The sequence below is a fragment of the Lampris incognitus genome, chromosome 7 (assembly GCF_029633865.1).
Source record: "Lampris incognitus isolate fLamInc1 chromosome 7, fLamInc1.hap2, whole genome shotgun sequence".
Taxonomy (NCBI): domain Eukaryota; kingdom Metazoa; phylum Chordata; class Actinopteri; order Lampriformes; family Lampridae; genus Lampris; species Lampris incognitus.
Window position 1 is genome coordinate 12207338 of NC_079217.1, and position 14393 is coordinate 12221730.

The 14393-nt window shown below is 45.8% G+C and overlaps 1 protein-coding gene and 1 non-coding gene across 2 annotated transcripts; one reads left to right on the forward strand and one right to left on the reverse strand.

Annotated features, from left to right (window-relative positions):
- Positions 1–2077: 2077 nt before the first annotated feature.
- nek3 (NIMA related kinase 3) lies at positions 2078–11823 on the reverse strand. The gene is made up of 13 exons (XM_056283916.1): positions 11541–11823; positions 11168–11261; positions 10966–11063; positions 10763–10846; positions 9964–10031; positions 9743–9829; positions 7840–7894; positions 7385–7585; positions 5956–6067; positions 5014–5166; positions 4761–4898; positions 4344–4461; positions 2078–2225 (listed from the first exon to the last, which is right to left on the reverse strand). The coding sequence occupies exons 1-13, from the start codon at positions 11655–11657 to the stop codon at positions 2159–2161; spliced, it is 1392 nt and encodes a 463-aa protein (XP_056139891.1). The 5' UTR covers positions 11658–11823; the 3' UTR covers positions 2078–2158.
- A 698-nt stretch (positions 11824–12521) lies between these two features.
- On the forward strand, positions 12522–12594 carry trnak-uuu (transfer RNA lysine (anticodon UUU)). The gene has a single exon. It is a non-coding gene; the product is annotated as a tRNA-Lys (tRNA).
- The last annotated feature ends 1799 nt before the right edge of the window (positions 12595–14393 follow it).

Here is a 14393-nt window from a genome sequence, read left to right on the forward strand (position 1 = left end):
TTAACCGTTCAGGAATTACAGCCGGTTTTATACATGGTCACCCCATTTTCAGAGGATCAATCACCCCATTTTCAGAGGATCAAAAGTAATTGGACACTTGACTAACAAGTGGTTTCATGGGCAAGTAAGACCTTTTCCATCATTAGTCCATGACAAATTAAACAGATAAAAAGTCTGGAGTTCACTCCAAGTATTTACATTTGCATTTTGTTGCTGTCCATCGGAACTCTCAACATGAAGTCTATAGAGGTGTCAATACAAGTGACGGAGGCCATCATTAGGCTGAAAAAGCAAAGGAAAACTATCAGATGGATAGGAAACACTTCAGGAGTGGCCAAATAACCCTTTCGGTACATTCTTAAAAAGAATGCACTGGCAAGCTCAGCAACACCAAAAGGCTTGGAAGACCACGGGACACATCTACAGTGGATGATCGCAGAATTCTTTCCCTAGTGAAGACAAACACATTTACAACATCTAGTGAAGTCAAAAACACTCTTGAGAGGTAGGGGTATCACTGTCCAAGTCTACAATCAAGAGACGCCTGCATGAAAATAAATACAGAGGGTTTACGACAAGGTGAAAACCACTGGTGTCCCTTAAGAACAGGAAGGCCAGATTAGACTGTGTTTAAAAACATCTAAAAACCTACCCAGGTCTGGAACAAGGTTCTTTGGACAGATGAAGCAATGATTAACTTGTACCAGAAGGATGGGAAGAGGAAAAGTGTGGAGAACAAAAGGAACAGCTCATGATTCTCAGCACACCACATCATCTGTCAGACATGGTGGAGGTGGTGTTATGAAATGGGCATGTATGGTTGCCAGTGGAACTTGGTTATTGGTGTTTATTGATGATGTGACTACTGACAGAAGTAGCAGGATGGATTGTGATGTTTATAAGGATACACCATTTGTTCAGATTTAGCAAATGTCACAAAACTGAGAAGATGGCGCTTCACACTGCAGATGGATGACATAAAACAAGCCGAGAAAGCAACCCAAGAGTCTTTCAAGGCAGAAAAGTGGAATATTCATCAGTGACCAAGTCAGTCGCCTGACCTCAACCCAATTCAGCATGCTTTTCACTTGCTGAAGATCAAACTAATGGCCAAAAGACCCCAAACAACCAGCAACTGAAGGCAGCTGCCGTTAAGTCTCGGCAGAGCATTTCAAAGGAGGAAACTCAGAATTTGAAGATGTCGATGGGTTCCAGACTTCAGGCAGTCATTGACTGCAAAGGATTTTCCTGCAAAAATTAAATATAATTGTTATAATCATAGTTGTTTGTTTGTCCAATTACTTTTGAGCCTCTGAAAATGGGGTGACCCTGTACATCCATGGCTGTAATTCCTGAACAGTTAATGCCATATTTTTATCCAACCCCTTAAATTAAAGCTGAAAGTCTACTCTTCAATCACCTCTCAAATACTTCATGTCAAATCCACTGTGGTGGTGTACAGGGGCAAAATTGCAAATATTGTGTAACTGTCCAAATACTTACGGACCTAACTGTATGTGGTGGTCTACAACCCTCCCCGGATCGGCAGAGGGGGTGGAGCAGCGACCGGGACGGCTCGGAAGAGCGGGGTAATCGACTCTGTGCATAACTGGTCCACTGACTTCCGGTTTTTACTGCAGCGGTCATACCAGTTTCCTGTTTGTTGGCGCGCACTTTTGACAATGGCATATTTTCGCGACGCCTGCAAGATTTACCACGGATAAATGTCAACGACACGCACAGAACTGTCGACAAACTTTCACCTGCACCTACCAGCAGACGGGTGAGAAGTTTCAAGTTGTACATATCAAGTTAAGTCCACAATTCCGTCCGTCCGTCCGTCCGCTCATCCTCACAATTACAAGCCGGAACCACATATTCAATCCAGTGGATGAGCTTTCTTCTTCATGTGTTTCATTGTATTCACGACAGTAGACATTTTCACAGAAGAAGAAAAAGAAAAGAAAAAAATCAGTGTGCAAACACCTCTGTGGTGCCTTTCAAAGGTTGATCACCATTCATGGAAATGCCTCAGAAAAGATCCCAGATGAATCAAGTGACACTGTTTTGACATGGAAATAGTTTTTTTATTTGGTTGTGAATGTAAACTGTAAAATGAGAAGACCTGTGATTTTACTGGTTCCTCGGTATTTGTGCATCAGCAGTCCGAGAACATTTTCTCCACTTCATCGAACCAGCTGCATGGAGCTTCCTCCTCAAAGTCCCTATGAAGAGAAGAGATGTGTTGCTTCTTTGTTTTCATATAGTTATCTTTTTATACAAATAATCATACACATGTATATTCTATAAAACAAAAGAGCTATCGAAAACAAAAAAAAACTTTTTTGTTTTACTTTACGTTCAAGGTGCTTTGGAGTGGGCTCTTTGCTTTTGATAGTTCGTGTTCTCTTTTTTATTCTAAATGCATGTGTTGGTATTATTTGGCACAAACTCGTTGGTATGAGCTCGGACGTTTCAGCCCAACAAGACTGATGTGCTGCCGCCACTGGGCATGTGCAATACTTACAATATGGGAGAAGAAAGAAAGCCACTTTATTTTGTCATTGTACAGTTGTTCAGTTACAACGAATGTGTTCTCTACATTTAACTCATCCTATTGTATAGGAGCAGTGGGCAGCTGCAGCGCCCGGGGACCAACTCCAGTTCTTCTTTCCATTGCCTTGCTCAGGGACACAGACAGGAGTATCAACCCTAACATGCATGTCTTTTTGATGGTGGGAGGAAACCGGAGCATCCGGAGGAAACCCACGCAGACACGAGGAGAACACGCAAACTCCGCACAGAAACGACCTGGGATGCCCTGGGGTTCGAACCCAGGACCTTCTTGCTGTGAGGCAACAGTGCTAACCACTGGGCCACCGTGCCGCCTTTATATTTACTCACACGTCACTTTAAGCCACTTCATATCTGTCCACCGCACCTTCACTGCATTTTTGCTGACAATGATTTTGCACCTCGTAAGTTATATTTTATTGTTAACTGTATTGTATTTTATACCTTATTATGTCACAAATTCTGATATATAATCGTTATTTTTTTTAATTGGTTTTGTTCTGTACCAGTCTCCATGCTTTCAGACTGTTTGCCACTTGCCAGTCACCGGTGTGTGAGGCAGGTTGTTTTCAATATGCAGTCAGCCAGCGCCCATTAGTTCACAAGACTTGGCCGTTTTCTGTCTCTTATTGAATCACTGTGGACTCACTAAGCACGCTAATCTGAAACGCGAGGCCAAACCTTCGATCAACGCCACTGATAACAAGCAACAAACCAGTAAGACGCCAAAATTTCATTCACCGTGAATTAGCTTTAAAATTTGAAATTTGAAACCTATGCTGTGTAAGTTTATGGAACTGTTCTGTTACTCCATGGCATGGCCCTCCAGCCTATGTAAGAAACATTTTTGTCATCTCTTTTAACTTAGGTTGCCATGGTGTGGCATTGTATTTTTACAATGCAAGGCTGTGCATGGTCAAAACATAACAGGGCTGTGCTGCGGGATCTATATTTTGGTCATATGTACCATTGCTTTGTATGTTTACATCTCATATGTAAGATGTCCCCTCCAGTGGTTGACTTGCTATCAACTTGTCAACCAGAGGGTGTCCGGGTAGCGTAGCGGTCTATCTTGTTTCCTACCAGCACGGGAATTGCCGGTTCAAATCCCCTTGTTACCTCCGGCTTGGTCAGGCATCCCTACAGACACAAAATTGGCTGTGTCTACGGGCGGGAAGCCCGATGTGGGTATGTGTCCTGGTCGCTGCACTAGCGCCCCCTCTGGTCGGTTGGGGCGGCGGTTCGGGGGGGGGAATAACGTGATCCTCCCACGCGCTACGTCCCCCTGGTGAAACTCCTCACTGTCAAGGTGAAAAGAAGCGGCTAGCGACTCCACATGTATCGGAGGAGGCATGTGGTAGTCTGCAGCCCTCCCCGGATCGGCGGAGGGGGTGGAGCAACGACCGGGATGGCTCGGAAGAGTGGGGTAATTGGCCAAATACAATTGGAATCCAAAAAAAAAAAAAAAACTTGTCAATCGGAGGTCTAGAAACATAGATACTCCTACATTTCTTGAGTGTAGTTGCATGCTGGGAAATTGCTGGTGCCTATAACATGTTTATTCAATGGCAACGTGCAAAATCATGTCTTTTTATCCCTCATTCAAGGTGTCTTAATTTTTGACTGAATTATGTTGCATGAGCTGGGTCTTTAACAAGGAGCTTACAATAAATTGGACTCTAATTTCAACTGTGAGGGAACGATGGTAAAAAAAAGTTTTTAATCGCTAACGCTGTGTTTATTTCCAGTGCGGAGGAAGGCAGACTTACGTGTCTTCATCATCAGAGCGTGGTTCCAGCCTGTCCTCATCTATTGCCACTTGCTCCTCCAGGCCATCTGTGTCGTCACCCTGTGTCCGAGGGAGAGGTCCCATCAGGGGGTTGTCGCCTGAAATCGGAGACCACGACAAAGCCATGCGGTGCCTTTAATTTTCCTCTGAACCTTCTTATTCATATCAGTGTAACAACGCCTCATTCAGTCGTAGTGTAAAGAAAGCAGTTTACTCTACATCTAGTGGAGGCTTACTGTCTGCCACAGAGAAATTATTGTTATGAAAAAGCAACCCACCACTATGGCATCAGGACAAGAACCCCGGAATAGTACCCCGCAACTGATCATAGTGAGAATGTGGTTGATCGACAGCAAATTATTTCATGTGTTGTGTTAAGGCATTTTTTTTGACAAACCTTCTCTGTGTATTGAGTAGGTTCTGAAGGCTGTGCTGAGCTGGGCCTTTTCCAGCACACTCAGGAGTCTCTCAGGCGGACCCTTGTCCCACTGTCTCCGCTGCCTCGCTTCCTTCGACTCTCCCGAAATGACATCCTCTGAGGAAATTGGGCAGACGAGAACACATTACTTTGATGACCTCTTTTGACAGCCTCGCGTTCAGTACACATCCTCTCAGAAGTCTCATTTTCAAGTTGTTTTCACGAGCGGGACCTGTGTGTGTCTGGTCAGCGGATGACACGCTAACAGTTGATAGCAGACTTGCACTGGCCAGCCTCTGTAACACCGTGTCCGAGGGGTTGGCAGCCCACTGCTTTCGTGGACCAGGTTCTCTGCTCTCACACTGGACCTCAGCTGACTCCACTCCTGGAGTGCAACAAAAACATGCGCATGTTATTATTATGTCAAAGGTTAGATAATTTGATCATTTGATTAATATGATTACAGCAGTCATACTTCACTACAGTGTTCTTGACTAAGTTAATGCATCTTGGGGTTGGTGTTGATATATTCAAAGGAGTTGAATCAAGTGCAACTGGACTTGGTATAGTATATAACATTCACAGACGTGTTGATATATTCATATTAAAAAAAAGGAGAGAAACGAGAATGACCTAACTTGCTCTTCAGTTACCATATGAGTTGATAAAGCAAACATTAAAGACAGCCATTGTCCAAGCAGCTTATGCCAGTTGGGTTTGCGGGATGCTGGAGCCTATCCCAGCAGTCATTGGGCGGCAGGCGGGGAGACACCCTGGACAGGTCGCCAGGCCATCACAGGGCTGACACATTCACGCCTAGGGACGATTTGGTGTGGCCGATTCACCAGACCTAAATGTGTTTGGACTGTGGGAGGAAACTGGCGCCCCCGGAGAAAACCCAGATGGTCGCTGTGAGGCGACCATGCTAACCACTGCGCCGCACATTAAACATTAAAGACATGCTTCATGGAAAAGCATGTTGGATTGTGCCTGAGCAATATGACTGCCTGTTTGAAATGACCGTTTACACAATAAGAGATAATACTGCTTATTTTCTGAAGTGTTTTTAATATCATGGATTATGTTTAGGGTTTTTGACAGCTTGCCAAAGCAGCACTACGGGGTTTTCCGCAGGAAATGCTAAATATGTTAGTAGTTCAACTTTGAACACTACCTTCAAACGATGTTTTGATTAAACTCTTCTGTCCTAGATAAGAAACCACCCTTTCCCCCTCCTCTTTTCTCCATCTGCCTGGTCGCCTCTCCTTCCCCTCCATCTCTATTGCCTGCAAGAAGAACCAAACCAACACGCTAAATCAAAAACATAACACGAGCTACATCGCCATCTGAACTAACACTGGTCTGTCAAGGGTCAAATCCCACGTAGGGTCATCACAGCTGGGCTTGTTGAGTAAGACCCTGTAGCAAGTTCACAGTGTAAGTTCTCAATTCAACGCCACGTCACGAGAAACTGTCATTCTGATGGATGGGCAGCAGTGAATTCCCATGCTCAACTGTTTTGAGATGGGGTCACCAGGCTGCTCATTACAAAGGTTGGTTACACTTTATTTTAGGGGGTTGGAAATTACCTAGTAATTTCCTAGTAATAAGGTGGTAATTATCACATAATTTCTTAGAAATAAGGTTGAAATTACCTTGTAATTTGGATTAGGGTTGGGGTTAGGGTTAGGATTAAGGTTAGGGTTAGCTGTAAAATTACCTGTAAAAACTACCACCTTATTACTAGGAAATTACTAGGTAATTTCAACCTTATTTCTAAGAAATTATGTCATAATTACCACCTTATTACTAGGAAATTACTAGGTAATTTCCGACCCCCTAAAATAAAGTGTTACCCAAAGGTCCCCTTTTGTGCTTCAGGTACATTGAGTTAGGTAGGTATGCTGCTGTGGAAGGAGAAAGTCAAATTTGCCAAATGTGTGATCTCGGGGAAATAGAAAACAAGTATCATTTTGTTCTGTACTGTCCTTTTTCTCCCCAGTTGTATCCAGCCAATTACCCCACTCTTCCGAGCTGTCCTGATTGCTGCTCCACCCCCTCTGCTGCGCCGGGGAGGGGTGCAGACTACCACGTCTCCTCCGATACATGTGGAGTCGCCAGCGGCTTCTTTTCACCTTACAGTGAGGAGTTTCGCCAGGGGGACGTAGCACGTGGGAGGATCACACTATTCCCCCCAGTTCCTCCTCCTCCCTGAACAGGCACCCCGACCAACCAAGGAGGCGCTAGTGCAGTGACCAGAATACAAACCCACATTCGGCTTCCCACTCGCAGACACGGCCAATTGTGTCTGTAGGGACGGCCGACCAAGTCGGAGGTAACACGAGGATTCGAACCAGCGATCACCATGTTGGTAGGCAGCGGAATAGACTGCTACACCACCCGGACGCCCCTAGGCTAGTCAATGTTAAGGGGAAATTTTGGTGTCTGACCAGCTCAAGTGGAAGCTTTAACTTCATTTGTGCGATACACGGGAGAGTAATTATGGTTTATGTTAACGTTTTGTAAAGGTGTTTTCTAATCTCATGCAAGACGGGCCACAAGGTGACACCACACGTACATAAAATATCCATTCATTCATTCACCTGTGGAGGCAGATGCCTACGCAGTAGTTTGGATATCCGGTGAGAGGTGAGGATGGTGTACAGCGATGGCCTGTCCTTGGGGTTGGTCTTAAACATCTGTTTGACCAAATAGTGCAGCTCATAGGGCAAGTGGTCGGGTATAGGGGGGTAGGCCCCTCTACAAACCTTGAGAATCAGACTCTTCCAGCTCAATGCCTGGAACTGGAGAAAGGAGTGAATGGACTTGGGTAAGGACCTCTGAAAACATGAACCCCACTGCAACATCCAAGCCACTAATCTACACAGCAGTTAATTCAACTCAGCTGAAGATACTGGCCCTCTGTCTTTTCACAACAACGGCCTTGCAGTATCTCTTGCTGTGCAGTAGGATGTCAGCACAAGTGTAGTGTACAACGGCACATTGACAATATCTGAAAAGAGGCCCACAGTCAGTATGGAGAGTGGAGGGGCTGTACCGGGTGGTGCAGGGTGCAGAGCTCGTAGAGGACACAGCCGAGAGACCACACATCACTGTAGCACAAAGCAAATAGATGAGCGTTATTCATTCACACCAGACATTCGTCATATTTTGGCCCAATCAAAAAGCCTCTTACAGGTCCCATGAAATTAAACATGTATTTTCTTGTTACTTGTTACCTCTTTTATCTGCACTTTACTTACATTTATTTAACACTGTTCAAAAAAGCCACCAAAAACCTTTTGTGTTATTTTTGTGTTTATAAGAACAATGTTTTTCTCTTCTTGACATGCACAACATTTTTTTTTAGTTGCGTCACTCTGAACTTTGTGGGCAGCACACACTCACACAAATGACCAGCGAATGGGAGCGAGACTGAGACAAGACAAGTGATCTTCTGCAAAACAGAAACAAGCCAACAGCATATCGATGTCCACATTCTTCTAAATCTGCCTGGTTATTATTGGCTGCTAGTCAAACCCCCCCCCCCCCCGCCCTCACAAAATCCCATCCCATCCCTGTTGAATTTGGATATACATCAAATCGCTGAAATCCGTTTCTGGGACCTTTAAAGGGACTATGCGTGATTTCTGTCAAAGTGCTGACCTCTATTGTGGAGCAATGTGAATAACAACTGCAAATCCAGATCGACAAGACAGGCAGATAGAACAGCAGCAGAAACTCAACACAGCTGATGATATCTGCCCTTTTTAAATGCCTTCACTGAATATGAAAGCCGCTGTATTCAACATTGTGTTCTTACAATGAATTTGTTCTCTGCATTTAACCCATCCTATTGTATAGAAGCAGTGGGCAGCAGCAGCGCCCTGGGACCAACTCCAGTTCTCCTTTCCATTGCCTTGCTCAGGGGCACAGACAGGAGTATTAACCCTAACATGCATGTCTTTTTGATGGTGGAAGGAAACCGGAGCATCCACAGGAAACCATTGCAGACAAAGGGAGAACATGACCTGGGACGGCCTGGGATTCAAACCCGGGACCTTCTTGCTGTGAGGCAACAGGGCTAACCACTAGGCCACTGTGCCCCTTGAATATTGTCAGTATGCTGCCATCGTTGGATAGTAAACACACTAGACACTGAGGATGTGTGAGCCAAGTGTTTGGGGAGCTGTCGGGGCCTACAAACAGCAACACACCCAGCCTGCCCGGCTCCTGCGTTTTTAAACGCACAAATCAGGGAACAGGGGTGTCCGGGTAGCGTAGCGGTCTATTCCGTTGCCTACCAACATGAGGATCCCGGTTCAAATCCCACTGTTGCCTCTGGCTTGGTTCGGGCATCCCTACAGATACATTTGGCTTTGTCTGTGGGTGGGAAGCTGGATATGTGTCCTGGTTGCTGCACTAACGCCTCCTCTGGTTGGTCGGGGTGCCTGTTCAGGGGGGAGGGGGAACTGGGAGGAATAGCGTAATCCTCCCATGCACTACGTCCCCCTGGCGAAACTCCTCACTGTCAGGTGAAAAGAAGCGGCTGGCGACTCCACATGTATCAGAGGAGGCATGTGGTAGTCTGCAGCCCTCCCCGGATCGGCAGAGGGGGTGGAGCAGCGACCGGGACGGCTTGGAAGAGTGGGATGATTGGCCGCATACAATTGGGGAGAAAAAAAATGGGGGGGGGGGGAATCCACAAAAAAAAGAAGAAAGAAATCAGGGAATATGGTGGTGCCATGAGTCATTTACTTTATTTCAATCACAACAGCTCAGCAGACCCTGATGAAATCTGGAAATTATATCATGCCATAGGAATGCCTAAATATTACACATTACCACTGAAGACAGGACTGAGTCCATCATCTTTATTCATGCAGATGTTGTAATATGTTCATAATAAATACCAACAAAATGCAGCAACTAATAAATGAGCCAAGGTGACAGGATCATACCTTTTGTTATTGTATGGTTTGTTGTCCCAGATCTCTGGAGAAACATAATACGGTGTCCCAACATATGCACAAGCATAAGCCTTTGGGCTACAAAAGAGAAGGTCACAGCTGAAAACATGACAAGATATGACTGAAATGTACCAAAACTATAGCAACTCCATATTTTTAAATTGTTTCTAAGAGAACAAGTATGTATAAATTGCTCCTTTGCTGTTGTTTACCTATTGAGAATACACGCTGAGCCAAAATCACCGAGCTTGATTGTCCCATTATCTGTCAGGAAAATGTTCTAGGCAAGGAAATGAGAGAGAAATGATTGCCAAACTTGGGAGATAAAAAAGCAGTCAACCACAGGACACTGATGATGTAGTGTTCATCAGTCCGATGTCACAATTTTATCTCGATCAGCAATTTCCTCATTGTTTATTTTGTTGCACAGAGCTCATGCTGATGAGATTTCACTGGCATGCAGTCAAGCAAATTTATCAAGTCATTACCGTTCCAATTGAGGGGAGGATATGATGTACAAAAAACCTTTTCACAAGAAAATCTTTTCACGAGTTAAAAATGTGTTTGTTTCTATTAATGATCGATCATAAATGTAATCCATTATTATTATTATTATTATCTATCCATTATCCAAACCACTTATCCTGCTCTCAGGGTCAAGGGGATGCTGGAGCCTATCCCAGCAGTCATTGGGCGGCAGGCGGGGAGACACCCTGGACAGGCCACCAGTCCATCACACGGGCCCCCCCCAACACACACACACACACACACACACACACACACACACACACACACACACATTCATACCTAGGGGCAATTTAGTATGGTCGATTCACCTGACCTACATGTCTTTGGACTGTGGGAGGAGTCATGGTGTTATTATTATTAAGAAATCATTACAATGCCAGCTGGAAACACAAATCTAGGAATTCCCCCCCCCCATCGAACAGTTTTTACAATGTAAACCAAAAAACACGTAGTATGTGGTTAAAAAATGACGTCTTAGACTACCTTGGACTTGAGATCTCTGTGCAAAACTCGTTGGTCGTGGATGTGCTTTGTTCCTGCACACATTTCAGCGAACCATTTCAAGATCTAGAGATTCAAGAGACCAGTCTTAAAAGAAACAAAGTCTATCGATTACAAAAGGAAGTAACAAGTGATGTAGACGCTTATTTGAACTGCCAGAATAGTTTAAAAACATCAAGGCCTACGTCATCGACCGAGAACAGGCTGGTTTTCTGCTGCTGAATCCTTTGGAGCAGGTCACCCCCACTGCAGTATTCCATGACAATACAAAGAAGGCTGTCGGCTGGACAAACACAAACACACGGTAATGATTACATCATATCATATCATGGCCAATCCAAATGTCAAATCCTAAATTTTCCAAGGGTTTACATAAGTTGTGAATACCTTCAAACGCCTCCTTAAAGGCAACAATATTAGGATGCTTCATCCTGGACAGCAGGACGGCTTCGTTCCTTGATTTCTCCAATTCGGAATGATTCTGTAAAATGAACTCTTGATTTATGAAATCCTAAACAATGCCAGGGACCCTGATAGTTGCTATGAAGACAGACAGCTGCAAGGGGGAACCAGTGGCTTTAACATTCTGTTGGGTTGCGGTCCTACCAAGTGTTACTACGCATGCGTGGGGTTAGAGTCAGGGCACTGACCTATGGCACTAAAAACAGACATTTCGACAGGGTCGGACAAATGGTCCGGTTCAAACCATGTCACTACTGTTGATGAACATGTGGTACTTCGTCCTTGTTTGCACACCTACCTTGGGGAGCTGTATTTCTTTGAGGACATAATGCTGCCGAGCGTCTTTACACCGGACTAACAACGCCCGACCAAAAGACCCCTCACCAATGATTTTCTGAACTGAATAGCCCTCCATCGTTCTCTGTCCGAGCTTTAAGAAGAGACGCTAAATGCAATCCACCCTTGATGGCGTCAGTGGGCGGACGTTACTGGCCTACGGAACGTATATAGTTTAGAGATAGTTCAGTTCATATTTGGACCTTATTGTTATCTGCACGTCGACTGGTCGCAGAGATGCAACACTGAGCCGCAACGCGGGTCCGCACGGCTGATCGTTACTTCCTTATTATTGTATGACGTAGCATAACGTAACGTTACGCGTAAACCTACCAGTAGGTGGCAGTAGAGTATAACCCTATATTACACAGGCGCGTACGTTACTGCAGCGTTCGTTTATAAAAAGTCATGACGAAATTAAGCGGAGGTCCACCAGCGGAGGCAACTGGGTTGCAATTTGCACTTTTCATACAAGACACAGGATTTCAGAACAGGACATCTGTTTGAACACTTCGGTAAAATAATAAACATACTCTCCAGTCACGAAGTCCCGTATGTGTGGGGTGGCGGCAATGCTGCACCTATGGGATTAACTCGTTCGTCCTGGTTAACTGTAAACTTCGTTTGAAGTTGCTTATTTTTACCACACGAGAAACTGCCGTTTATTGATCTATGCACGACAGTCTTGTCTTTCATCACAACATCAACCAAGTCTGGTTTGGGTGTCGTATTTTGTTTGTAAACCATGGGACATCAACCAAGTCTGGTTTGGGTGTCGTATTTTGTTTGTAAACCATGGGACATCAACCAAGTCTGGTGTGTCGTATCCTGCTTGTAAACCTCGAAGTTGCAAGTACATCTAATAATTTCACAGACAACCCGATTGGACGGTAAACCGGCAAAATAGTTGTCAATATGCTATTTTTGGACAAAGCTAGGCAGAGCCCGGATAGCTCAGTCGGTAGAGCATCAGACTTTTAATCTGAGGGTCCAGGGTTCAAGTCCCTGTTCGGGCGACATAGCTTTAGTTAAGTTGTAGCTTAGCCTTGCTAGGAATGTAGGTACATTCACACTGAAGTGTTCTGCTGTTATTGCTCCTGTAAACTACTAATAAGACCCGTTAGCCCCTACCTAACGGGTCTCACCCTTTAGCCGAGCGGTGAGTGATGTCGCCTTGTGGTGCAGTACACCTCGTATCGAATTCCGCACCGGGCAAGAAAATAACCGGTTACACTACGAACACATAACCGCCGTTTCAGGGCGTGTCTTGTAAATCTTCTTTCGATCAACGGGTGTCCGCGTCCAGTGTCTTGGATTCATTAAAACCTGTGGAGTTTTACAATTTTTTCTGCCGTGGTCGTTTGAGTAGTTCCAAACAAAATGGCGATTGTTGTCGGCTGTTACGGTGACAACACACGTCAGTGGGGATGTAAACGTTCTACTCCACTGCTCGTTTGGTCGTCACTGTAAAACCTCACCTCGGCGAGTAGGTGACTTCAAAAAAAATAAGAGTCGACTTGTTGCAATCTGCGACTTAACAATAAAAAAAGGAGTCAGCGACTTGCTGCAAGTGGTTTTATACAGGAGTTTATACGGACGCTACAACGGTCACAGCTGCAATGGCAGCAGTTCTAATAAAAATGGCCGCCGCTCGGACTCGCCTGCCATGCTGCTTAGAATGGGAATGTCCGTTCTGCTCATTCAGTTTCTATGGGAATAACAGAAGTTTAATATTTTCATTAGCGTGGCGGTCTATTCTGTTGCCTACCAACATGGGGATCGCCAGTTCGAATCCCCATGTTACCTCCGGTTTGGTTGGGCGTCCTTACAGACACAATTGGCTGTGTCTGCGGGTGGGAAGCCAGATGTTGGTGTGTGTCCTGGTTGCCGCACTAGCACCTCCTCTGATCGGTCGGGGCGCCTGTTTTTTTTTTGGGGGGGTATTGTATTTAGAAATCACGTCAGGACACAGCGCTGTCGCTCGACACAACCGCTACGTTGCATTCTTTATTTAGACTGACACAGCATCACAGGCAGACCCGATCAAACAACCCAGAGCTCGCAGGCATCACCAATCGATCCCAGCACAATAGAACAGCACCAAATCAAATGCAGCACTGTCGATGTGTGCAGACATAACATTCCCCCCCCCCCCGGCAGGATTTCAAACATGAAAGGTTGACACAAAGTCCTCTAGGTGGCCAGGGCGTAAACGTGTGCGAACAGGTCGCAGGGCGGCCTGAGGCTGGGCAGGCCGAGGTCGGGAGGTAGAAGGCAGGGGAAGCTGAGGCCCAGGAATGTCTGGGGCCCGTGTAGGAGCTGCATGAAGCCCCGGGGCGTCTCGCCATGCTGAGGGAATGGCTAAGGTTGTGTCACCAGCTGTGTGTGGCGGAGCTGACACCTTCCGTAGATGACTGGAGTGCCACCGAGTGCCATCGCTGAGGAGGTAAGTGGCTGGGCCCAGCTGACGGGTGACTTGGAGAGGAGAGGACCAGTATGAAGCCATTTTATTGTCCCTGTGGGGCCTGCGGACCCTGACCCAGTCTGACACATTGATGTCTGGCACCCTGGTTCGTTTTGACTGGTCAAACCGTTGCTTCATCCGCGTCAGCTGACGAGTGACTGAGGCTCTGACCCCAGAGGGAGGTGCCTGGGGTGTGGAGGGGCGGAGCCTGTCAAGGGGCAGCACAGTTCCCGGCCTAGCATGAGAGAGGCTGGGGAGACGCCTGTGGTCGAGTGCTGTGTGGCCCGATAGTGCAGCAGAGTGTGACGGATGGCCTGCGTGAAAGAGCACCCTTGGGCCATGTGTGCTCTG